This window comes from Patella vulgata, chromosome 7, assembly GCF_932274485.2.
Source record: "Patella vulgata chromosome 7, xgPatVulg1.2, whole genome shotgun sequence".
Taxonomy (NCBI): domain Eukaryota; kingdom Metazoa; phylum Mollusca; class Gastropoda; family Patellidae; genus Patella; species Patella vulgata.
This window is the reverse complement of record NC_065885.2, coordinates 2,851,271-2,878,923: the sequence shown is the minus strand read 5'-3', so window position 1 is coordinate 2,878,923 and position 27,653 is coordinate 2,851,271. Positions and strand designations below refer to the sequence as shown.

General features: G+C 37.4%; 1 protein-coding gene across 1 annotated transcript in view; it reads right to left on the bottom strand.

Annotated features, from left to right (window-relative positions):
• LOC126827412 (G-protein coupled receptor dmsr-1) overlaps positions 1-25,535 on the bottom strand; it is a 39,451-nt gene extending 13,916 nt beyond the window's left edge. Inside the window, exon 1 of the mRNA XM_050556724.2 lies at positions 25,335-25,535. Coding sequence (XP_050412681.1) covers positions 25,335-25,390 — 56 coding nt within the window. The 5' untranslated portion in view covers positions 25,391-25,535. The remainder of the gene's footprint in view (positions 1-25,334) is intronic.
• Positions 25,536-27,653: the final 2,118 nt, after the last annotated feature.

Here is a 27,653-nt window from a genome sequence, read left to right as displayed (position 1 = left end):
ATTAAAGTGGAATTATGGAAGATTAGAAAAAGCCCTGACAGTTCTCGCTATAATAATTTTAAAAAGATAATGGAAATGGAATATGCTGAAAATTTCGGGAGATGTTAATTGTAGGCCGACTGGGGAGGTTCGGTGTTTCCGGAGACCAAAATGGCCGCCTTATATAAATGATAATTTTAGGGAATATTAGGCCTAACCCTAACCCTTTTTAGAAGACTGAATTTGGACCCAATTTACCTTTTACTTCTCTTAAAAGGGTCAGAGTTAGGGTTCGGGTTAGTATTCCCCAAAATACTCATTTATATAAAGCGGCCATTTTGTACTCGGGAATCTCCGAACCTCCACAACCGGCCTACAATTAGCATCTTCCGAAAATTTCAGTCAAATAACTTCACCTCGAGCCGAGGAATTCTCATTTCAATAACACTATAGCCTCGATTGTCATTGTTACAAAGTCTTGATTATCTAATTTTACTGCTAATCATCGGTCCCATCAGATGACATTGAGAGTTGATTATGGTCTTGTGTTGTTAATAAATGCCTAATTAATAGTTTATATAACATTTCAGGCCTAAAGAAAGACCTGCGATAATGTGTGTTTAAAAGTAATGATGGAAATATGGACAAAATAGAAATTCAAATGACAACAAATCACCATATACATTGACAATTTTGCATGCGTAAATAAACAAACTCGGCTAATTCTATCGACAAATCCTTATAAGTAGATCATAAGTCTTCCATTGAGTCAAGTGGTATGATTTCGAACCATGACAAGGAGTAGAGTTGCTTTATTTCCTCCCACTGCTAAAAACCAGTTCGCGCAAGCTAATTATTGAAATAAAATTGTAGGATATATTAGTGGAACTCTCGTAGTGAGCAGGCCCCTTATTCACTAAGACACTGTGACTCCCGTTTCTCAGAAGGTCGTGAAAATACCACTGGCATCCCAGTGCTTGAATGAAATGACATGGGGTATAATGTCCTGATATATTAGTGGAAAATCCCCGAGTAGTTTCTCCTAGTCAGTGAGTCACAGTGGCTCTCTTGAAGCAGTGCTTAAAGTTCTACCATATATCAATGAAAAGAGAGAGAGAGAACTGGGGTTTAACGTCTACTCGACACAAACTAGGTAATTTCGGGACTAATACATGGTTCAATTTTATTTCCATAATTCGCTTGCGCGTAGGGGTTTTTAGCAGTGGAAGGCAACCGGAGGACCCGGAGAAAACCCACGAGGCTGGACAGGCGACCCAACTCCTTGTCACATACAACCTTTGAATCGAAACATCAGTTGACACAATGACATACCTTTAGATACAGCGTGCACGTGCTAACAATTCGGCCATCCAGCCCCCCTAATAATGGAAAATCTCGGGAGGAAATGGGGTTTAAAGTTATGCCATATATCAGTGGAATATTCCGGAGAACTTTCCACTAGTCAGTGCTGACATGACGTGATCGATAAAATGGATTCCATATACTGCTTGCTATAAGTGACAACACTTCTTTACAACGACACTACCCCGATGATTCTGGTTGTTAGAAGGTTTCAGATGGGTTCGTTGATCTTATCTTGAACAACTTGCAACACTTAATGTCTGGTTAAATTTAACATTTACATACCAGGAAGAAACCAATCAAATAACATTACACACGTCATACACTATGAGTTGTTAAACTCTGAAGACGCATCAAGACCAACATCAGCAGTAAGGTCAGAGAGAGAGAGGGGGCTGGGAAATGGGGTTTAACATCCACTCGATGCAAACTAGATCCTTTCGGGACTAACATATGGTAAATCTTATTTCAATAATTAACAGTGGTAGGAAAACGGCGGACCCGTAGAAAAAACCCACGATGTTGGACAGGCGACCCTATTCCTTGTCACGTACAACCTTGTAATCAAAATCACATCAGTTGATTTAATGACAGACCTTATGATACAACGCACACGCGCTAACCATACACCCACCACCCCCGCATTATATATCGGTGATTTATGAAAAATAAAAAATGACGCCTTGTTTTTATTATTATTTATAAAATATAAACAGCTGCATAGATTGTGTTTTGTGATAGAGAATTGTCAGATATTTAATACTTTGTGTCGCCATAATTTTACATTTGACATAGATACATAAATGTTCACGACACTAATGCCTGGAGTACATATTTATAGGTATAGCATCAACACAATTGATTAAACTCTCCAATAACTAATGGGGATCACGGTGGCTAAGTGGGTAAGATGCTGGCTCGCTAGTCTGGAGGTCGGGTGTTCAATCCCTGCATTGGCCGAGAAAGTTCATCCAGATTTTCTCCGGCGTGGTTTCCCCTTGTCAGTGGTGCAGGACGGAGGGCCTGACAAGGACAGCTGTCTAGACTATCGGATGGGACGGAAAACCGAGGTCCTGTGTACACATTGGTGTGCACGTAAAGGATCCCTTGGCAGTTGGAATTCGATATAAGAGTAGGCCGTAGCGCCGCTGCCCGGGCAAAATTTCCCTCGTGGTATGGCGTATGCCCGTCTTCATTAGCCCAGTTTAGGAGCATAGCAGTAGGACGTTAAACCCAATTTCATTTCATTTCATTTCCAATATCAATATAATATCTAATCTTGACTGAATTTCCATTGCAAAGTTTCTGTGAAGAGAAACCGTCGAGAGTAATGAACGACAACATTAAAGATTCTTTATGCTAAGAGTTCAATCGGACCCCTGTGGGTTTTTATTTTGACTTCAAATGTTATATAAACTATTATATAGATATTTATTCACATGACAAGCCTATAATCAACTCTCGGTGGCTGACATTTACATGGACATATAGAGAATCTATTACGAGTCTTTTTTTATATTAAAAAATATCAACACAAGTCGATAAAGTAAATAAAAACGAAGCTCGGCCGAGTTGGGTTTTTTTGCTTTATTGACGAGTGTTGATATTTTTTGATATCAAAAAAGACGAGTAGGAGATTTTATTTGCCACCCAATTCTTTCTTACAAGCACAAATAAGTTAATAGAATTCTTTGCTATAGATTTCACTTTTACTGAACCTGATTACATTACGGCGTAGTGATACATCATTTTGACAGTAATTCAACCATATTGACCCAGTGTTTCCATTAATGCCAATTAAATTTAAAAAAAGGTTGCTTTTTAATAAGAAAGAAGTTACTTTTAATAAAAAAAAAACTGTTCTTTGAAAATAAAAAAAGTAGTTCCTTACTGATTGACCAATCAAATTCATGTAAAGCGATATCTCCTAATAGTAAGTGCAGGAGGACCGCACTACACGTAAAACAAAAATCTGCAAGATAAACCTGCGGACAAGACAGAAAATAGACATTGCACCAAATAAACAAATATCAAATCAAGTGAATGGATCCGGGGACCAGCCGTAAACGTCCACTGCGCTGTCCAGTCCCGGGCCTTTAGTGACACAGATTTCACTCAAATTTGAAAACAATCAGGGATACAAAAAAAGACGTAACAGAAATAATGCGACTAATCTTGACAGTGGTCGTCTCTTCAATGGCGATAGTCTGCCAGTTGACGTATGGCAGTAGATTATGAAATTTATCACACAAGCGATATCTACTGTAGAATGTATTATTGGGTAATTAAAATATTTAACGATACAATGGATAATTGAGACTTCTCGATTGTCAAGTACCGTTTCTACGGCAGTAAACAATATACGATATATCTTGTTAAAACTTGAAACTCTTATTACTCAGGTTAGAGTTATATGAATGAAATTTTCAATACATTCATTTATCCTCGTAGTTTCGATTCCCCCGTTATATATGACTAGGAGTACAGTCACCCGTCCAACCTCGTGGGCTTTTTCCGGATCGTCCGGTTTCCTCGCACAGCTAAGGGCACATACGCGCAATCGAATTATTGAAATAAAATTTGACTGGAAATGACCTAGTTTGTGACGAAATGAAATGAAATATTGTTTAATGGCGTTTCAGCACCAGTTGGGCTATATTGCGCCAGACATATGGTCAGTTTTACGAGACAGACTAAATGGAATCATAATGTACTTCAAAATTTCAAAAAGAAAATAACACAGATCAGTAAATATTTAAAATCACATCACAGATCCTATGGTGGCCTATCGTTATCATTCAGGAATTTAACAAAATTTCTTTAAAAATCTAAAGTCAAAATCCAAAGTAAAATAGAAACAAAAGTAAAAATAAAACCAAAAGTAAAAATAAAAGTAAAAATAAAACCAAAAGTAAAAATAAAAGTAAAAATTAAATCAAAAGTAAAGGTTAAATCAAAAGTAAAACCAGAATGTAAATTAAAATCAAAACACAAATGAAAACTAAAATCATTTTTAAAAGTAATTTGAAGTGTAAAACAAAAGTAAAAGTGAAACGCAAAATAAAAATATTTGTAGGCCTATCGCTATTATTCAACTTTTTTCCTTTTTTTTTTACGCAAAAGTAAAATAAAATTTTGGGGTCTGCCTATCGCTATCATTCATGTCACGTGATTAACCTATTAACAGGAAGGCAGTAAGTAGACGGGGTTATTAAGTTTACCTTTTATTTATCCTTCTCGTTCAGAGACCTGATAATCTAGTCTACTGATTTATTTATTTCCGGGAAACACAAACAATTACAACAAATTAGTGCCAAAAACTTTACTAAATGTTTTCCAAGCCAAAATACCACAGAAACGTAAACTGGAACCATGACAATGACCCAAAGAAAGATCTCGTAATTCCGCCCGTTCACTCCCTTCAACACCAATAAAGCTTAATAACAGGTCTTACGTTTCATACAAATAAGAAGGAGAGAGGGATGGGGTTTAATTTCCACTCGACACAAACTAGGTCATTTCGGGACTAACATCCGGTTTAATTTTATTTCAATAGTTCGCTTGCGCGTAGGGGTCTTTAGCAGTGGGAGGAAACTGGAGGACCCAGAGAAAACCCACGAGATTGGACAGGCGACCCTACTCCTTGTCACGTACAACCGGGGAATCGAAATCACACCAAGTAACTCGGTGACAGACCTTATTATACAACGCGCACGCCCCCCCCCACACACATATACATTGTATGTTTATACAACAGAAAAAGAAAGATTTGGTGAACAGTCCATATGCTGATTACACTATTTTGCCTTATTACACTATTTTGCCTATACCGTTTTTTAGGACTTCGAATTCTGTCTAATGGTTTGGATTGTTCGTACTTGGTTTTATTTTATTTTTATTACACCCTCTGCCTCATAAACATTCGCATCCAGGTACATGCTGAATTATAGAAAATGGCACTGAAATAATATTCATTTGATTGTGTAGTCTTACCGGTACTAATACGAATAAGCACCTTTTTGCGCCAGGAATCCACATCGAAAATGTCGTAACACCGGCTCTGTCCTTGCATATGTAAGATTTAGACTAGGAGCTGGCCGTTCGTGCTATAACAAGATCACGAGAAATGAATATATTAAAACTTTCAGTTAAATTACTCTATTCTGAGCAAAGTTATGAGTGTGTGAAGTCTTGGCAAGATAGTGTCGATTGTCAAGTACCATTATTACGATATCCAACATCTCGAACATTTATTAGGGTTTTACATTGTGTGATATCTTCTGCCATTTATGATTTCATAGAACTAATTTAACATTTTCATCATCACCAGAAGTAATGTCGTTTCAAATATTTTTTTGAAGTCGATTATATTTATTATAATTTGATTCCAATGGACATGTCATAGAGATGTCCAAAAAATGTTTCTAACATCTTTCCTTGTCGAGAAATAACCAATTTTCTCAGGATTACCTTTTAAGATTTTTTATCCTTTTTAATTTCCCATTAGAAAGCCAGCTAACTTAGCGGTAAGTTAGCAACAAATTTTGTCAGTATCACTTTTTTGACACACGTAACATATGGTAACAAATGTATAAATAGAATTGATATTGCTGGATTTGGTTGATTCTGCGTCCATTTTATAACACGTCCGCAATGTGTATGTGGAAATCTGTTTACAACCCATCCAGCGTCTTCATATTCTTCAAATATTTCTTCGTAACTTTTATAAACTCGTAGCAATAATCCATACAAAGAGAATGTATGTTAAAATTAGTCTTTAATATGAGCAGTTGCCGAGAAACAGACCGTTTTGCATGGCGTCATTTTTCACTTTATTTTGCCCGTAAAATAGTCAATTCTTATTTGATTTTCAATTTTGTTTTACTATTTGATGAATAATGCAAAATTTGACTAGGTCAAACCAATTTAACATTTTCACTGTCACCGGAAATGACGTCATTTGGCAACAACTGTATTTTTAGCCTTAATAACAGATATTTTATTAAAATGGGTCTTTTTTTTATATGTTTTTAAAATTATGATATTTGATTCCAATGAACAAATAGGATGACCCAATATGATCATGCAGATACCACAAAATGATTTCTAACTTGTACGGTTGCAGAGAAAAAGACGATTTTCTACAAGTCACTTTTCAAGGTTTTTGGTCTATAAAAGTGTCAAGTATTATTCGATTTTCATAAAACTTTCACCGTGTAATGCCGTATGATATTTCTGATTTTAATAAAATAATTTTACATTTTCATTCTCGCCGGAAGTAATGTCATTTTGACAAAAACTGTATTTTCGGCCTTCAAATCAAATATTTTTTGGAAGTGGGTGATATTTAGCATTCGTTTAACATTATGATATTTGTCCACAAATTGCTTCTAGCATCTTCCGTTTTCGAGAAATAACCACTTTTGTCACGATCCTTTTTTTAAGATTTTTTTGCCTTATTAATTTCAGTTTATTGGTTCTAGGTTAATTATATATTTCCCGATATGTATAATACAAAGTTCAAATGTTTCATGGTGCAAATCGGTAACTTTTTTGTTACCGATAATGTTTTCTGTCGCCACCGGAAGTGACGTAATTTTACGAAAATTTACAATTTTGACCGAGATCACTTTTCAACATAATTATGTACCACGTAACAAATGTATAAATGGAATTGATGTCCCTGGATTTGGAAGATTCTCTGTCTATTTTGTAACACGTGTGCAATGCTTATGTGGAAACATGTTTAACGGTTTTGTTGTTACCGGAAGTGACATAACCCAAACCCTTTACTTCACGTTGTCGTATTAGTTGGAACACTCAGCGCTATACAAATTGATTATTATTATTATGTGATGGATTATGGCCGAAGACCGTCAATTATGTAAATAGAAAGAACAACTGAGGGACGTTAGCCCCGAAGTTTTTCTTTGTATTTACATAATGGACAGTCTGAGGTTATTATCAAACTTAAAACATAGCACCATAGAGATACAAATAATGGATAGTTTTCTAAATGAACAAATCACAAAATAATGGATATGTTCTTAAAACAACATGCACATGCTCATGAATGCATGTGACAAAACACTCCAGTCATACAATGCAAGCATACACAGACAGTCCAAAATATTCGTCATGGAGACGACATGTTTATAACACAGTCGAAAATAAATATTAATAATGAGCATATACGTGATAAGCATTTGGATACGGATTACATTTGGTAATGTACTCAATATGGAAGATAATGGCCGTAACAATTTTGATGCTCTTGATATGGGGGATAATAGCTGTCATAGTGTGATGGAAAGGCTGCTCACGAAAATAATTTAGATATTAATAATATTTTTAGTACTGTGGAGGGTATGGAGAGTACTAGCCGTCCAAATTTTGATTTGAAATTTAATATAATACTCTGATATAAGTGACGCGAATATTCGTTGCAGTAATTATACTAATGTGCTGTTATTTGACAATATTAGGTTCTTATTTGGTCATATTGGGTAGTATTTGGTACTATTTGATGAGTATTTGGTAGTATTGGGTTATTATTGGCTTTTTTGAGGTGGTAGAGGGATGTAAATGGAACAGCCAGATATCGGTATCGCATTTGAAGTACATTTCCCGCGATATAACTCTCTATTTTTGAAAAGAAAAATCAAAAGATATGTCTATTTTGCATCATTATGTTGTAGTATTGGGTAGTATGTGGTGATATTGAGGTGGTATTGGGTAGTATTGGGTAAATCGTCCCACCCCATCTTAACAGATGTATAAATGGTAGTAATATTGCTGGGTTTTAATTGATTCTGCGTCCATTTTATAACACGTCCGCAATGTTTATGTGGAAATATGTTTATCAGTTACATTGGTACTGGAAGGGATATGAGTTTAAGGGTAACGTGGCACCGAAAGTGACGTAAGTTCAAGGGTAACGTGACACCAGTGAAACCCTTCGTTTTATTGATTTTTATTTATTTTATTTATTTATTTTTTTTTTTTATTATTTATTTATTTTTTTTTTGTTTTGTTTTATTTTGTTTTTATAAGCAATATTTTTATTCAAATTTGTATCTAAATAGCATAGCCTATATTTTAAACCCCTGTCACATATATATACACGTTTTTACATTTTAGAAATAAGTTTTAAATTCAATATCTAAGCCATTCGATGTCCTAGAGAGTTGATTAAGTTATATTTATAGCACGACTTTATGAGTTAACAGGTTTAACCCCTCGGCCTTCGGCCTCTGGTTAAACCTGTTAACGAATGAAAAGTGCTATAAATGACTTGTAACATTGACAACTGCTCAACATGCTTGTTGTTATTGCACAGACACCCACCCCACTTCTCTATGTGATTTCTACTAAAACTAGTGTAAAACAGCAAAAGAGTGCCATAACATTGAACATGTCTAGTTAATGCACGGATAATCTTCACCCAATCTACTAGAGGGAAAACAATCTGCTTTATTCAACGAAAAGAACAAATGAAGATTTTCCGTCTATGTTACAAGGGGTTTTGATGTCTAAATAATAATATATATACTCTTCAAAACAAGAAGGGGATATTGAAATGTAAATACCTATGCAGGTTGCGATATGATAAATAGTCATGGACACTTGACATGCTTTCAGAATAAAATACAGATCTACATTTCGTTTCGTTTTTTATACTTTCGATGGCCTACACTACATGTAGATCTAACAAGTTTTTGTGGGAGTTCACGTCAGGTCTCAAGTAAGCGACATATGACCCTATAACGTCAGTCATTTGATTAACCAATCAGAATCGATGTTGCAAGTGGCTATGCTTTGCTTGTTTTGATTTCTATCGCTGCTAATGTCTACCCACAGTTCATGGCAAAAAAAGGTCAAGCACTCGATTCGACAGACCATTTGATTGGCTGACCCCTCATTTCAAGCAGAACACGAGTTAAATAGAGAGAGAGAGAGAAATGGGGTTTAACGTCCACTCAACACAAACTAGGTCATTTCGGGACTAACACATGGTTTAATTTTATATCAATAATTCGCTTGCGCGTAGGGGTCTTTAGCAGTGGGAGGAAACCGGAAGACCCGGAGAAAACCCACGAGGTTGGACAGGCGAACCTACTCCTTGCCACGTACAACCGGGGATTCGAAACCACGCCAGTTGACTCAATGACAGACTTTATGGTACAGCGCGCACGTGCTAACCATTCAGCCACCCAACTCCCCACGAGTAAAATAACAACTCTTCCAGATCCTAGTGCAGTAAAGACAAGTAAAACGAAATTTTGAACTATAAAAACGAAACGAAATAGGATCTGTGTTTTAACCAGATTGTATTCACAGATGAAGAACTTATCGCCCCAACAGAACCGCTGAGCTGCACATGCGACACACAATAGCGCCAGACACGTGGGAGTGGTTCATTGTCAAATTTTACACTTCAAGGAAGGGTTGATGAAAACTACCGCGTGCTGGTTTATCTATCCATGTTTGCTTTCCTATCGGTTCTTGCGTAAGATTTACTGCTTAGCGTATCTTTGCTTCAGTGTGTTATGTTTAATTTAATCGGGAGACGTGTTCGTCGAAGTCAACGTCAACCGACAACACTGCAAGAACTTGCCGTGGCACTGCAAGAGGAGTGGGTCAGATTGCCCCAAATCGTGATTGGACGGTTGATTAGGAGCATGCCACGACGAATTGCTGAATGTCTGAGAAATGGTGGGGCAATTACTCATTATTAAGACAAAAATCAAAAACGTCCATTTTCACTTTTGACGGTTTATCCCTTTGCATGCCGTCCATATGAACTGTTTATGTTCATGTGTAGGCAATTGGCCTGTTATTAACAAAACTGCAGTGAATTTCCGCAGTTTTGTATTGTTTCTGAATATCCCCTACCTTTTTTTTAAGAGTATATTACATTTGAAGCTGGAAAAAGGGAGGCAATAGAAACAATGAGCTCTTAAATCGCTGCGTTGATTCTCAATATAGTACGTGATAAGGAGTGGGGTCGCCTGTCCGACCTGGTGGGTTTTCTCTGGGTCCTCCGGTTTCCTCCCACTGCTAAAGACTCCTACGCGCAAGCGAATTATTGAAATAAAATTGAACCATATGATAGTCCCGAAATGACCTTCTCTCTCTCTCTCTCTCTCTCTCTCTCTCTCTCTCACACTCTCTCTGATTCTCAATATAAACCCATTTTGAGTGATCCTAACATAGAATAAATGATATAAATGTTTTACAGTTCTGGTAATTAATATCCCCTCATTTACATCTTCGTATATTTGTCCGGGTAATATTACCATTAATAGCTGACAAATACTGGATTATTATCTCCTAGTCAAGTCGTAATATAGTCTAAGTGACGTCCTATAATTAACTATATTCACTTGTAAGATTTACTGGCACAGCTGGTGGTTTTTGATATCATTTATTAGGTCGGTCTGCTGGTTCTATGCGAATACTTGTCGCCTTCTTCACAAGGCGACGATTTAGATTCATTTGAATGGCCGCTAACAGCCACCATATATAATTTAGAGTTAGCCAGACTCCGAGTTCACAAAGCATTATCAGACTTAAGTTAGGAACCTTTTCAATTTGTTCATTTTATTCTAACTAAAATATAGCCCTTTATAAAACCTTTGTTGTTTTAATGTATATCAAATACATCAATATGAAACTGTGTGCAATGTTTTGTGTTTCTGGATCCAAGATATTTCCCTTGGGGCCAGACTTCCTACTGTATTCACGAATTAAGCCAAACACACAATTGATTTGTTTTACGTTTCTGCAGCAATTAAGCATTGAAACCCGAACACAATTGCGAGTCTTTTACGAAAGGTGATATTATTTTAGTGTTCACGGTGCAAAATGTATATGTCAGCAGTTCAAACTCGACACAAACTAGGTCATTTTGGGAATAACGTATGGTTCAATTTTATTTCAATAATTTGCTTGTACGTAGGGGTCTTTAGCAGTGGGAAGAAACCTGACCAGGCAAACCTACTCCTGTCACGTACAACTGGGGGATCGAAAAGGATAATAAAGAATGAGAATATTTAACAGTGATTTTACTTTATTCTGAGCGCAGTTATGGGAGCTTGGAGGTTTGACAATATCGCCTCGATTGTATATTACCATTGCTACGAAGTCTCGATTATCAGTGTTTACCTTAAAGTAGTAAATGGCGTCTGTGTTTTAATTCATTCAATATCACTACCATCCGATGGTCTAGAGAGTTGATAATGGACTTGTCATGTGAATAAATGCCTAATTAATAATTTATATAACATTTGAAGCCAAAAACCTCATTGGCTGTCTTTTCATTCCTAGTTTTTCGTCTATTGCCAAGTTAATGATGCATTATTTAAGAGCTAAATCTGCCTATTACATGTCTTTCTGGCTTCAAATCTTATATACGACATTATTTTGATATTTATTCACATGACAAGCCTATAATCAACTCTCTAGATCATCGTATAGCCGAGATTTAAATGGATTTGAACACGCCAGATTTAAGAGTTTAACGATAAAATGGATAATCGGGACTTCATCTTGATTGTCAAGTACGATCCACGCTACATCTTGAAACAGTCATTACTTCGCCAAGAATCAAATAATTTGAATATATTCCCTTTTCATTATCTGTTTTCAAACTATGAAAGCAAGAATGGTCAGGTCTTTATCTAAATCTGACCTAATGCATCTTTATGGATAACGAACTCGGAACTGATGACCAGTTCATTATTTTTCTAATCTTCTATAATGCGATTAATGAACTCGGTATTATTCTGTAATGCGATTAACGAACTCGTAACTGGTGACCATTTCGTTACCTGTTTGTTTTGTGTCTATTATGCTGTAATACGATCAGTTCGTAACCAGTGTGTTATGTGCGTATTCTGTAATGAATTAACGAACTCGTAAATGAAGATCGGATAGTACCAATTTGATTTTCGTTTACTCACAGCTGTAGCGTTTACACTTTTCGATTAATATGCTGTGTGGCACGTTTCGTCATATTGAGCATAACGTTGTAGCTTGAAAACGACAATTTCTTCCCACCCTGCCATTTATTACATTCTGATAATATTTACTCACTCTGATTAAAATACAAGATCTATATTTCGTTTCTTTTTTTTAAACTTTCGACGGCCTACACTACATGAAGATCTGACCAGATGTTTTTGGAGATCGCATAACGTTGGACCTTGAAAACGACAGTTTCTTCTTGTTCCAAGCATTACATTGTGTTAAATTTTTACTGTGAATGTAATGAGTTAAGCCATTGTAGTAGGGTGAATTTCGACCCACTTGTAAAATGTCCAATACTTAATTCTGTAAACTATATTTTATATCTATTTTATATTGTGTTATATATTTGTTTAATCGCCTGTTTCCAGTATTTTTTTACACTTTAAATTGATCTTAAAATGTGTAATTAACGTCTACAGGCTAAAGCGTTGTTGTTACCATAGGTAACGCATGGGGGCATAATAATATATAGACCGAAATGAGGGGGGGGGCGGTAAACCATATTTTTATTCAGGTTGTCTGAATGTGATTGGGGAACAGGCTTAGCCTATGTAAAACCCCTCTCCCAAATGAAAAAGGCAAAACAGACTTTTGGACGAGAATGCTTGACGCGAACAGAACAACGAGTGGGTTTAATTACAACTTCAAAATTACTAGTACAACAACTGACTTCAACGTTTCAGCCAAATTAAGGCCAAATAAATACAGTGGACTTGTATTTGTCCGGGAGGCCATTTCAGTTGTCACTAATTATCAAGTTATAACGAGATATAAAACTTCTCACTTTAATGTGAAAACCTGACTATTTCTAATATCAACCACTACTGAATACACAAACCCAGCAACCAATACTTGTGTTAGTCACGGTCAATGACATAACAAGAATAATGACTACCGTCTAGTTATACAGGTCACAAATTCTATGGAATACAATTACTGCTTATTACTGAGCGACGTTTCGGATAGGCTTCTATAGTCAGTGGCTAGGTGGTTAAGACGCTGGCTCGCTAGCCTGGAGGTCGGGTGTTCGATCCCTGCATTGGCCGAGAAAGTTCATCTGGATTTTCCGACGTGGTTTCCCCTTGTCAGTCCTTCGGATGAGACAAAAAAAGAGGTCCCGTGTATACATTAGAATGCACGTAAAAGATTCCTTGGCAGTTGGAATTCGATATAAGAGTAGGCGATAGTGCCGCTGCCCGGGCAAAATTTCCCTCATAGCACACTGTATGGCGTATGCCCGTCTTCATTAGCCCAGTATAGGAGCAAAACAGTAGGACGTTAAACTCCATTTCATTTCATTTTCATCTCTTCTCTAGTCTTATCAAGCAATGATAAAATATGAACCAGGGCTCACACTGACTTTCAATTTTTTTCCGCCAAAACGGATGATAATTTTTATATAAAAAAAAATGTTCATTTTTTTCCGCCAACTGGAATATTTTATCTGCCAAAAATGTGTGATAAAAAAGACAACATCTAACAATGTTATGCCTCAGCTAACCTTATTATAAAAAAAATACCGATATATACAATACAATATACAACAACTTTAAAAATTTGTCTTTACATAACAGATTAGCAAAGTTTGGATTTAATAAGATCAGATTTTATTTTTGGTGACTTTAGTCTATTTGAACATTCGTACTGCACAATATATATTCAGTATTTACACGTCAAATCTCATTCAAGGATTGCCAATTCTCCAAAGATTTGTGTGTTGGTTTACAATAGGCCTATTGTTATTTTCATGTACCGTAAAGGTATTAGAATCTGAATCCCTTTAGAGCATTTTGGCGACGGTAATATGATACAAATGGCGAACGGTTTTCTCGCTCAAGAATCATCACTATTCAATTCGTTCTTACGTTTTCGACCAGTGGTAATAATATAATTTGAAATAATGATATCCAGTATGCATGCTTGTATATTTTACATGCCGTAATTAATTCTCTTCAAACGGAACTGTCGGCCATTTTGATTACATGTCTTACCATTCTTTTTCAGACGAAACAAAACATCAAGTAATCACCGCTTGGATTAATCATTAGGAGTAAATAATGACTTGAGATAGGCCTTATATATATATCATTGGCAATTATCAATCAACTAATCATTAATCCAAGACAACTGATTAGTATTGCTCATTGCCGCGATCCGGGTCATCAGCCAGTTGATTAATTTAAAGTATCCCGCCATTTGATTGACACTTAATAATGGTTAATTCAGGATAAATACGATCAGAATTTGAAGATTTTTTTCCGCCAGTTCTAAAAAAGAATCGCCAGTACCGCAAAAAATTATTGCCAAAATTATCGCCAAAATTGAATTTTAATCGCCACTTACATATTTTTATCGCAAATTGCAACTTTGGCGACCGACAGTGTGAGCCCTGAATTATGAACATATGACAGGACAATATATACATATATATACTTAGTTAATGCTGAACGGAAGGAAAATATGTACATGTATGTAATAATCTTACTTTCTTGATGCGATGCAGGGATGCCGGTATAGTAAGGGGTGTCTCTGGTTTGTCAACATTAACTAAGTATTGTTGTGTAATGTATATATTGTCTCGTTATATTTTATCATAGCTTGATAATGACTAGAGAAGCCTGGTCGAAACGTCGCTCAGTAATAAGCAGTAATTTGTATTCCATAGAATTGTGACCTGTATATTCCAGTTCATTAACTAAATGCCATTGAAACAATTTACCGCCTAGTTACTGGAAAACAACAAGATTTAGATTTTTTTGATTTTTTTTTTTTGGGGGGGGGGGGGGTGTTAAGGGGCATTTGCTCATACGTGAACGATATCAACTTTATAATGTCATCCAGTATGCAAAGGGTACACCTTACGGGCTTAAGCCGCCGCTTGCGTTTATGACCGCAACTTGACGAAGCTGACTGGAGACCACGGGGATATTCTACACGTTTTCAAAATTATTACAATCTCATTTCCTTTCGTTTTTTATACTTTCGATGGCCTATCACTACATGAAGATCTGACCAGTTGTACTGTCGCGTCAGGGGTCGTACGAGCGGGGTCCTTGGTTCGATCCCGGCGTGGCCAAGAAAGTGTCCGGGAATTTCCAGCGTGGTTTCCCCTCGTAAGTGGTGCAGTACGAAAGGCCTGACAGGAATAGCTTCTAGTAGTTCGAATAAGACAAAAAACCTAGGCCCTGTGTACACATTTGCGTGCACGTAAAAGAACCCTTGACAGTTGGAATTTGAAATAAGAGTATAGCGTCGCTATCACGACAAAATTTCCCTTGTATGGCACACTGTATGGCGTATGCCCGTCTTCATTAGCCCGGTAGTTGCAGAACAGTAGGACGTTAAACCCCATTTCATTTCATGTAACTAAACAATGTACATGTATCGTCATTCTGTTCCTGGTATTACAGATGGAGTAAAATATCATATTGGATTAATTAGTATGTATCACGCCTGACAGGTCTCATCTTGCATTGACGCTGGTTTGCTGACAAAACTTGACAGTGCGACGAAGCAATAATTAGGATTCCATGAAGCATAGGTTTCAGATAATCATGATATTGGAAATTATAATAATATGGAAATAAGGTACGACATTCTAAATAATATGACTTATATTTCCAAAGCTAAAATTGACTCATATTTCTAAAGCTGAACTTGACTTAGATAACCAAAGCTACACTTGACTTGATAAACTTTACTTATATTTCTAAAGCTAAACTTGACTTAAATTTCTAAAACTCAACTTGACTTTTTTTCTTCGCAAAACGCTCCAATTTCATAAAGAAATGGACACAAACAAGGGCACGTGTTCAATTTCATGACATTAACGTTGTTGCTTCTAATTCATGTTTAAACATGAGACGTGTTCGTCGACGTCAACGTCAACCGACAACACTGCAAGAATTGGCCGTGGCACTGCAAGGGGAGTGGGTCAGATTGAGCCAAATCGTGATTGGATGGTTGATTAGGAGCATGTCACAACGAATTGCTGAATGTCTGAGGATTGGTGGAGCAATTACTCATTATTAAGACAAAAATCAAAACCGTCCATTTTCACTTTTGAGTATGTATCTCTCTTTGCGAGTGAAATGGGGCCGTCAGATTAGCCGCCCATATGAACTGTTTATGTTCATGTGTAGCCAATTGGCCTGTTATTAACATAAACTGGTTACCTCTAATAAAAACAGCAGTGCATTTCCGCAGTTTTGTATTGTTTTTGAATATCCCCTACTTTTTTTGAGGAGTATATATATATATATATATATGTATATGTGTGTAGATTTATTCTATTTTAACACCTTCTTTGTGAACATATATATATAGAGAGAAATGGGGTTTAACGTCAACTTGACACAAACTAGGTAATTTCGGGACTAACATATAGTTCAATTTTATTTTAATAATTCGCTGGTGCGTTGGAGTCTTTAGCAGTGGGAGGAAACTGGAGGACCTGGTGAAAACCCACGAGGTTGGACAGACGACCTTACTCCTTGTCGCGTACAACCGGAGAATCGAAACCACGCCAGTTGACTCAATGACAGACCTTATGATACAAACTATTCCGCCATCCAAACCCTTCTTTGTGAATATAAGATGAATGTAATCGACTTGTTCAGGAACATGGATGTCAATCACTCATTCCCAAGACTCGGTTAAAATGTCAGGAAGATCTCCGTGTGTTGGTTTTAATTACAGTGCTAGATGTGTTATATGATAAATCCCGGAAGATCATAGTAGTAATCGGATAAATGAAAACTAATGACCTCATTTATTCACAATGCTTCAGATATTACTAACAAGAGCACACGTGGGCTGACAGTAGTCGATCCTGATCGCATTATATACAGGAAACTACACACACACACACACACAGCTATGACATTAAATATAAGCTAAATATAAGTTCTCTATCCCCTAGCTTGCGTTTTGCGGCGATATGCTCTTCTTTCTAAGTCTACGTGGTGATCTACCGCTGTCATTGTCCGATCTTAATATACGAGGTATATCTTAAATGGTTTAATCTCACTTTCCCCACATTTGATGTGGGGAAAGTGAGGTGTCCCCTCTTAAATAACCCCTACCAAGTATTATAAGATAACCACTAAGCCATACTAAACAGTGTAGAGCCACTTGAGAACAGACTCTAAGCTAGTTGATCGACACTTTGGCCCATATTTGCGAAAGTAGATTAGTGCTAATCCTAGATTTAATCTCCGATTATCTGACCAGTCATATTTTTATAAACATTGATTAGCCTAATCCTTGAGTTAATCATTGTTCGAGAATACCATATAATGTGATATTCTGGAACGTTGACTTGTACTTAATCTTTGACTAAGTCACCTAAAATAGTAGTCATCTCAGTTCCTTAGTTGAAGGATTAAGTGCATAGATGTTCCATTATGATGCATTCAGTTATGCAGTTATTAACCAAATAAGCATAAATCGACTTTTATTTTGAAATGAAATGAAATGAAATGGGGTTTAACGCCCTTCTTATCTGCATCTACTGGGCTAATACAGTTTGCCATCAGAGTATTTTATCAAGGACAGCAGCACTACCGACTACTCTTATTTCGAATTCTTTTAGGTCCCCGGGGACCTCTGTTTTTCGCTCCTTCCGTGCCGCACCACTGACAAAGGGTAACCAACCAGGCAGGAAAATCCAGATGAACCGTCGCGGCCAACAAGGCCAGCGAACATGAGTGTTCCTGGTTGGCGAGCCAGCGTCTTACCCACTAAGCTCTCTTTATATATTTTTAACACCATACATTCCCCTAACTCTATAATTCACACACACTCTTCGCATACACAGCTCTTGCTGTCTGTCTATAATTATATATAATTTCGATAAAAAAATATCGGGACATTTATATGCATAATGACAGCCAATTTAGGTTTAATATTTGTGAGACATGGAAGATTGTCGTCAATAAGAGTTTCTTTTTAGAAGTTATAAACTATGTATTCGATACTTAACAATTAAAATATAAAAACAAAACTTTCTGGATCAGCTAAGCAAAATGTAAAAGTGTGTGGAAAATTATATGAATAACGGAAACAAATTTAATTCAAATACTTGACAGACATGAAAAGCTGTCGTCAATAATATTTTTTATTATAACAAGCGAGTTGCTTTAGGTTTGATAAACTCTTTATTCGAGATTTCACAGTTATAATTTCAATACAAAACCTTTCTGGATCAGTAAAAGTGTGTGAAAAAATTATATTAATAATGACAAGAAATATAAGTTAAAGGGCCAATCTCGATTATATTTTAGAAAATAAAACTGCTTAATTTTATGTTAAAAGCCCTTAAAATCCTCTACCTTAGGACAGGGTAACTAACTTAATATACGTAAAGCGTTTTCAAACAACTTAAACCCGTCAGTCTTCATTTGGAAACGGAGATCGGTGTTCCAAGCAGTACTTTTATTTTATAAAATAACGTGTAGGTGAAATTTACCTTTCGTTATCAAGTACAGCATGTGGGTCATGCACTGTATAGACCCCTAAAGGAAAGGCAAAAGATTATCAGCTCACTCAACGAAAAAACTGAATCGAAATCTTTGAAGGGTAACGTATCCGGATAAGCGGTTTTGACGTTCACGTCAAAACGACACAATATTTCGAACTGAAATTTTGAGACCAGGTAAATACACCATTCTAAATATTGCAAGTTTATATAAAATTGACAAATAATGATACATTTGGATGTTAATCCGAGAGAATTGTTCTATTGTAGACAAGACAATTACACCTCCGCACTTCCCCATTGTAAACTCAACTAGGTCGCTTGTGGGAAATGTGACGAATAACAACTACTGAAATTCACTGTCCAAATACTAAAAATACAATACCAAAAAAATTTTATGCTCTAATTTACTAGGATGTCTTTTTGCACGGACACGCCTTTTCTTCCTGCTTACACGCTACTGATATCTTTGAACCCCATGTTGGGAAACACGGTTCTCAAACACAATGTCATGATTTTGTAATCTACTTCCTGTAACTGGTTCCTTTCGTCAATGTTCAATGATTATATGAAATCAGTGATTTAAATGTTTGATTTACAATCAAATTTTAAAACTTAATGTTAATTGTTGACGAAGAGAAATTCTAGTCTAAGATTAGCTAATCTGATATTTGAGAATGCCAAACATAGACAACTACCAATCTCTAATTAGCTAGTTACTGATTAGACCTAATCACGGATTATTTTAGACACTGTTCGAAAATATGGGCATTAAGTCCTAAATTGATGATTGTAGTCGGAAACACTAAGTATACATCAAGAATTTTGAGAAGTATTTATTCTGCTTCCATTTAATGGAATTGAATAGGTTTATTGAGTCTGTGTGTGTTTGACATATGTGAAACGGAGTAGAGTCGCATTACAAAACAGATGTGAAACGGAGTAGAGTCGCATTACAAAACAGATGTGAAACGGAGTAGAGTCGCATTACAAAACAGATGTGAAACGGAGTAGAGTCGCATTACAAAACAGATGTGAAACGGAGTAGAGTCGCATTACAAAACAGATGTGAAACGGAGTAGAGTCGCATTACAAAACAGTATACTAAATTTTGAGTATGGCGGCCATTTAGGACAGAGATTTATAAAGTAGATCGATCACTGTGTGTAGAATGCCACCCAGCTAGACTAATCGATTTCCCTTGTCAGTGGGACGAAAAGCCAAGACCCTGTGCATACATTATCGTTTATATGTATAAAAAAATCCTATCCGGACAGAATTTACCCCATACCACATTGTATGGCATTTTCCTGTTATCATTAGCCCGGTTGGTGCAGACAGAGAGAGAGAGGGGGGAGAGAGAGAGAGAGAGAGAGAGAGAGAGAGAGAGAGAGACGGGGGTTGGCTGAATGGTTAGCACGTGCGCGCTGTACCATAAAATCTGTCATTGAGTCAACTGGCGGGGTTTCGAATCCCCGGTTGTACGTGGCAAGGAGTAGGGTCGCCTGTCCAACCTCGTGGGTTTTCTCCGGGTCCTCTGGTTTCCTCCCACTGCTAAAGACCCCTACGCGCAAGCGAATTATTGAAATAAAATTAAACCATGTATTAGTCCCGAAATGACCTAGTTTGTGTCAAGTGGACGCTAAACCCCATTTCTCTCTCTCTCTTTAAACCGTTGATTTAAACATAGTTTATTGACACACATGAAATGTTTCAACACCTTCGAGTAGCTCGTGTCATACATATTGTTATTCGTCTTATTTTTCCACCAAGGGTGAACATATTGTTATAAACATTAAAGCTTTTTATAGTCTAGGTATTTGTATGGCTGATGAAAGGTCAAAACGTGGGTAACGAGAAATTAATTATTATTAAAAAGAACTAATCTTTACAGATGCATTATGTAAGATCTAACTCCGCCTGTCCAACTTCGCGTGTTTTCTCCGGGTCCACTCGTGTCCTCTCACTGCTAAAGACCCCTACGCACATGTGTGCCCACTCGACACAAACTAGGTCATTTCGGGACTAACATATGGTTCAACTTTATTTCAATAATTCGCCTGCGCGTAGGGGTTTTTTAGCAGTGGGACGAAACCGGAGGACCAGGAGAAAACCCAAGAGGTTGGACAGGCGATACTAATCCTTGTCACGTACAAACGGGGAATCGGAACCAGTTGACTCAGTGACAGACCTTATGATATGCTAACAATTCGCCCCCCCCCCTCACCCTGTCAAAACTTGAAGCAGTGATATTTTTGGTCAGAATAATGTAATTTGAATACAATTTTTAAATAAATATATTCATTTTTCATTATCTATATATGAACTATTATAGCACGCGCGAAGGGTCAGCTCTTTATCTAAATCTTACATAATGTATCTTTAAGCAAAATCAATAAATGCTATTCTGCGCTGAATAAATATCTTGGAATGTGTCAGAAATTCCGCTATAAATATTCAAAGAATTATTAGGGTTTAAAGAGTGGTAATAACTATAAATCTGTTTTAAATTGACATTTTATCTACGTTATTCTATCTGTGTTGAATATTGCCCCAATCTAGATTATTACAAGTACATAAATTAATTCTATTCCGAAGGGTATTTATTATAAAAACGGTAGAGAAACGAGATCAGGTTTGCAAAAGATTTAACTGGGTAATACGATCGTAAATTATACTTCAAGACACGACAAGCGTTCTCGGGTGTATATTTTAACCCAATCTGATTAGAATACAGAACTATAAGAACTATATTTCGTTTCGTTTTTTATGTATACTTTCGATGGCCTACACTACATGAAGATGTGAGGTTATACAACAACTCTCCCAGATCCTAGTGTAGTAGTAAAGACAAGTAAAACGAAATTATGAACTGTTTTCAACCATACAATGGGTAATCTGCGTCTTTTTTTTTGTTTGTTTCTTCGGTCGACATTCTTCCAAATTTACAGGACCAAGTCTCGACCATTTCCGATACGAGCGACTGCCACGAAGACGTCATGCTCAGTTCCGCGCGTACTTTTGAATAAACTGGGTATTTCTGAGTGAAATCTGTGGGGAAAAAACACTGGCGAAGCACTTGGTACAATTGTATTACAATATTGCAGTGGGAGAAAACGGGAATCGAAATCACGCCATGCTTTAAACCATTCGGCCACCCAAACCCTCCTGGAAACATGGACATGAAATGAAATGAAATGGGGTTTAACGTCCTACTGTTCTGCTCCTAACCTGGGCTAATGAAGACGGGCATACGCCATACAGTGTGCAATGAGGGAAATTTTGCCCGGGCAGCGGCACTACGTCCTTCTCTTATATCGAATTCCAACTGTCAAGGGATCTTTTACGTGCACGCCAATGTGTACGCGGGACCTCAGATTTTCGTCCCGTCCTGCATCACTGACAAGGAGAAACCACGCCAGAAAATCTGGCAAGATGGACAAACAGTTTACCATACATCGTAAGCAGTTAATTTAGTTCGATCAAAACGTTACGTCTAACGCCAATGTTAATGTTGAGGTTGTATGTCGATACCGAAATGAAATGAATGGGGTTTAACGTCCTACTGTTCTGCCCCGAATGGGATAATGAATACGGGCATACACCATACAGTGTGCTATGAGGCCCGCTCTTATATCGAATTCCAACTGTCAAGGGATCTTTTAAATGTACGCCAATGTGTACACAGACTCTCGGTTTATCGCCCCATCAGAACGACTATAAGTTGTCCCTTGCCAGGCCCCTCGTTCTACACCACGAGAACCACACCGTGAATCAAAACCATGCCATTAGACTCAAAGACGCGACGATGCGATACACCGGGCTTTGGGGGAAATTTATCCTCAACGGCAATTGACATCCAACTATCAATGAGTTGGTTACATACACGCCAACGTGTACCCGGGACCTCAGAACGACCAGTGGCCGTGCTAGTAAGGCCCTCCGTCCTACATTACAGGTTAAGTGAAACCACACAGTGGATTCCTAAGAAACTTTCGCGACCAACACCTCCAGTTGAAGTATTGAAGGTTAGAAAGCCACTTGTTCGGTATTATTGTTACAAGAGACCAAAACAAGACGCCAATAATGAGATTTAGATCCAATATCCCTATCGATATTCGATTCTTGTCAGGCCAAGCGTGTAATATGAATTATTTCCCTGGCGTTTCCTTTTTCTTTGGAAAGTAAACAAATTATATAATGAATACTCAAATGACTTCATGATCGACATAATCAACTTATCTATATAACGTATTGACTTGATAAGATAATTCTATTTCCTATGGTCTCTGTCAACAATATCTGACTTTCCAGGATTAATACACAATAAAAAGCACAAAACAGATTTTTTTTTAACATTTGAATACGAAAACAAAAACGGAAGGTTTAGACGATCTCCTAATCAGATTACGAAACATGTTGTTCTTATATATACGTCAATCTTCAATGGACAGGAAACCATTGCTGATATAATTCATAACCCTATTACAGAAAGAGAGAGAGAGAGAGAGAGAGAGACGTCCACTCGACACAAACTAGGTCATTTCGGAACTAACATAAGGTTCAATTTTATTTCAATAATTCGCTTGCGCGTAGGGGGTCTTCAGCAGTGGGAGGTTACTGGAGCACCCCACTCCTTGTCACGTACACCCGGGGAATCAAAACCGCGCCAGTTGACTCAATGACAGACTTTATGATACAACGCGCACGCGCTACCCCCTCCCCCCAGAACTACATTTATCGGCGAGTGACGCCCTCCAACCCAAACCCTCTCCTCCAATCCCTTACTATTTGTGCCACTCCATTGAAATCCCACTCAAGCAATGCATTAAAGTCCCCACCACGCCCCTGATTAAATATAAAACGCATCAGTTAAAACTATATACAAATTTTTGTTTATGAAACAAAGTGGTTTGATCTAGAAATGAAATACTAATTCAGAGTAAATAAATTTTAAACTACAATCAAACAAAAAGATCTCAATTTCTGATCTTTGTCTTTGTATCGATTTCCTCTTCTTGCTTTTAATTAAAATGTTAAAAGTCGTTTAGAACATTACAAATAGTCATTTGATCAATAATTAATTTTTAAATGATATTGGGGGGGGGGGGGGCGAATGGTTTTACACGTGTCCTTTAGTTCATAAGGTCTGCTGGGGCGGTGTCGATTCCCCGCTATTTCCTCCCGGTCCTTAGGTTTCACCCCGCTGCTACAGACTCCTACGTGCAACCGAATTATTGAAATAAAATTGAACCATATGTTAGTCCAGAAATGACCTAGCTTGTGCCGAGTGGACGTTAAATTCTATTTCTCTATCCCCATCTTACAATATAAATTCAATAAGATGGGGTTTAACGTCCGACACTTATGCACCAACAACTTGACAAACGAAGACGGTAAAACATAACAATATTTGTGAACAAAATTGGGGGATTGGGTTGTTTTCTGCGTATCCTCCGGTTTCTTACCACTGCTAAAGACCCCTACGCGCAAACGAATTATTGAAATAAAATTGAACCATATGTTAGTCCCGAAATGACCTAGTTTAAGTCGAGTGGACGTACCAGTTTAAAAGTATTGATTTGCTTTTCGTCTATTTCTGGAGAAGCCTGACGTTTGTTGAATCCTGCTAACTCTTTTAGAGCGATAACCTCCTACATGCATTCATTTTCCAGCTGGACTATTGACAATGGGGTGGTCGAATGTGTGCGCTTTAGATCATAAGGTCAATCATTCATTCAAGTGGCGTGGTTTCGATCCCAGCTTTGTGTACAACAATTTTCCATTAAAGTCAAATTACTGCAAAAATGATTGACACACATTGAACAGGCGACCCTACTCGCGGGGAATCGAAAGAAGGTCACTTGTCTCAGTGACATACCTTATGATCTCATGCGCACGTGTTAAACGACTCGGCCACCACACCCCTTTCGAGAATAAACAGTAAGCAAAGCTATTACAAAAAAAAGAATCATCAACCAGTTTTCTTCTTTTTAATTCGAATGGGGTTTAACGTCCTACTGTTCAGCCATACTGGGCTAATGGAGATGGGCTTACGCCATACTGTGTGCTGTGAAAGAACTTTGGCCCGGACAGTTTCAGTATGACCTACTCTTTATTTCATAATCCACGGTTTGTTGTACGTGTACGGGACCTGCATTTTTTGTACAATTCGAACGACTAGACACTGTTCTTGTAACGTCCACTCGACACAAACTAGGTCATTCCGGGACTAACATATGGTTCAGTTTTATTTCAATAATTTGCTTGCGCGCAGGGATCTTTAGCAGTGGGAGGAAACCGGATTACCCGGAGAAAACCCATAAGGTTGGACAGACGACCCTATCCTCCTTGTCACGTACAACCGCGGAACCCGTCTTAAGTCAGGTCCTCGGGTTCTGGACCACTGACAAGAGGAGACCACTACAGAAATTTTAATTCCACACAACAGTAAAGACGATAGTCATCATTTTAATGTACTTACCAAATTCCGTGTACACAAGACACGCCACTCGTAAGCCACTCTCTGCTAAGAGCCATATTGTATGAATTCCGCTATAGATGGTTAAACCGACTGCTATGGTTTAATCCCGCTGATGAAAGACATGGCGCAGTTCACCAATTTACATGTAATATCCGATTTGCTTCGTGTTGATAGCAAAGGGAATAAAAATCATCAAATCTGTCTCGTCCTACGACAGCTGTAATACTATCTATCTGATCCAAAAACAAAAAGTCCGATGTATATATATATATAGAGAGAGAGAAAGCGAGAAATGTCGTTTAGTTGTCATGAGGTATTTATAATCGAATCGATTTAAGTATGTTGTCATCTGTAAGAGCTATTATACACGGGCTGTATAATTTGTCATTTTCTCCTAGACGATATCGCGCACCTGCTCGTAATTCCATGGAATGGTTATTGGACATTCTGTACATAGACACCTAGCTACTTCGAGAATAGATCTCTGGCCTGAATGACCACCATATCTAATAATTAGTATACTATGTTTGTAATGAGGTTCTACACATAGTGACTAAATAAGCCTTTTCTATTTTATTAATATAAAATTCTCAAAATTCGAGAAGAATACTGGGTGGTTTCGGCTTATATTGTCGAATTAGGAATTAAAATGTCGGTCATCTAGCTTAGTGTCTGTTCTGAAGCTGAGCTAGTTTTGGAGCGTAAGTACTGTATGGGTTATATGGCCCTTGAAAACTAAAAACAAATAGAAAGAAATCTATAGGTCTGTACTAGATTATAACAACCATGACCTACACAGTAGATAGCTTTATATGCTAGGTTCCAACTGTCTTGCCATTCTTAGTTGATCAAGGAGGGTATGTCATTGATTCTGTCAACTGGCCTGGTTTCGATTCCCTGGTTGTACGTGACAAGTAGTAAGATCACCCATCCAACCTCGTGAGTTTTCTCCGGGTCCTCCGGTTTTCTCCCACTGCTAAAGACCCCTACTCGCAATGATTTGTGTCGAGTGACAGTTAAACCCCCTCTCTCTCTTTGATCATGGAGTTTTTATTTGCCTTTTCCAAATTATTGAAATAAAATTGTATCATATGTTAGTCCCAGAATGCCATAGTTTGTGTTGCTATTAAACCCCTAGGCATCTATCTATTTCTTCCGGAATGATACTACACTTCAATATTGGGTGTACTTTTATCTCGATTTCGCCTTCCTGTTTGTACCTTCACGTACACTGTATGTAAAATGGAGTATTATATCTCGATTGGTGATCACTATAACGAAACTATTATGTGCAAAAATCCCCCCCCCCCCCCCTGTGAAAAAATGTTCGTCCATGAAAAAAATTGATATACATTGTCCGTTCATTTTACACCACCCCTGAAAACACCCCCTAAACCGGGTTCCTCTGAGCTAGTTACGGCCCCGATTATCATTTGGCATTTTTGATATCTTGATAATACGTTAACCAGGATCATTTGATGAACTAAAGGACCAGTTTTAACGTTTAACTAATACGTTACCAGGGTCATTTGGTAGCCCGCAGTCCTACAGGACCATTTTTAATGTATTGATAATAATTTACCAGGGCCAATTGGTGACCTACGTGACATCTTGATCATTTGTTAGCAGGACCATTTGGAGACAGGGCCATTTTTAAGGTTTTAATAATACGTTACCAGACGGTGAACATTTTTACCATCTGAATAATACGTTACCAGACGGTGACCATTTTTGCCATACGGTGACCATTTTTACCATACGGTGAACATTTTTACCATACGGTGAACATTTTTACCGTCTTAATAATAGCCTACGTTACCAGGCGGTGAACATTTTTACCATCTTAATAATACGTTACCAGACGGTGACCATTTTTACCATCTTAATAATACGTTACCATCTTAATAATACGTTACCAGACGTTACCAGACGGTGACCGTTTTTACCATCTTAATAACACGTTACCAGACGGTGAACACTTTTACCACCTTAATAATACATTACCAGACGGTGACCATTTTACCATCTTAATAATACGTTACCAGACGGTGGCCATTTTTACCATCTTAATAATACGTTACCATCTTAATAATACGTTACCAGACGTTACCAGACGGTGACCGTTTTTACCACCTTACCAGACGGTGAACATTTTTACCGTCTTATTAATACGTTACCAAGCGGTGACCTCCAGGATCATTTGTTGACCTATATCCATGCTCATGCCGGATACAATAATTATAGAGCTGTAGGGATTGATAGTAAAGTAATTACCGCTATATTATACTCGTGTGTTTTCGAATTCGCAGCATTTATTTT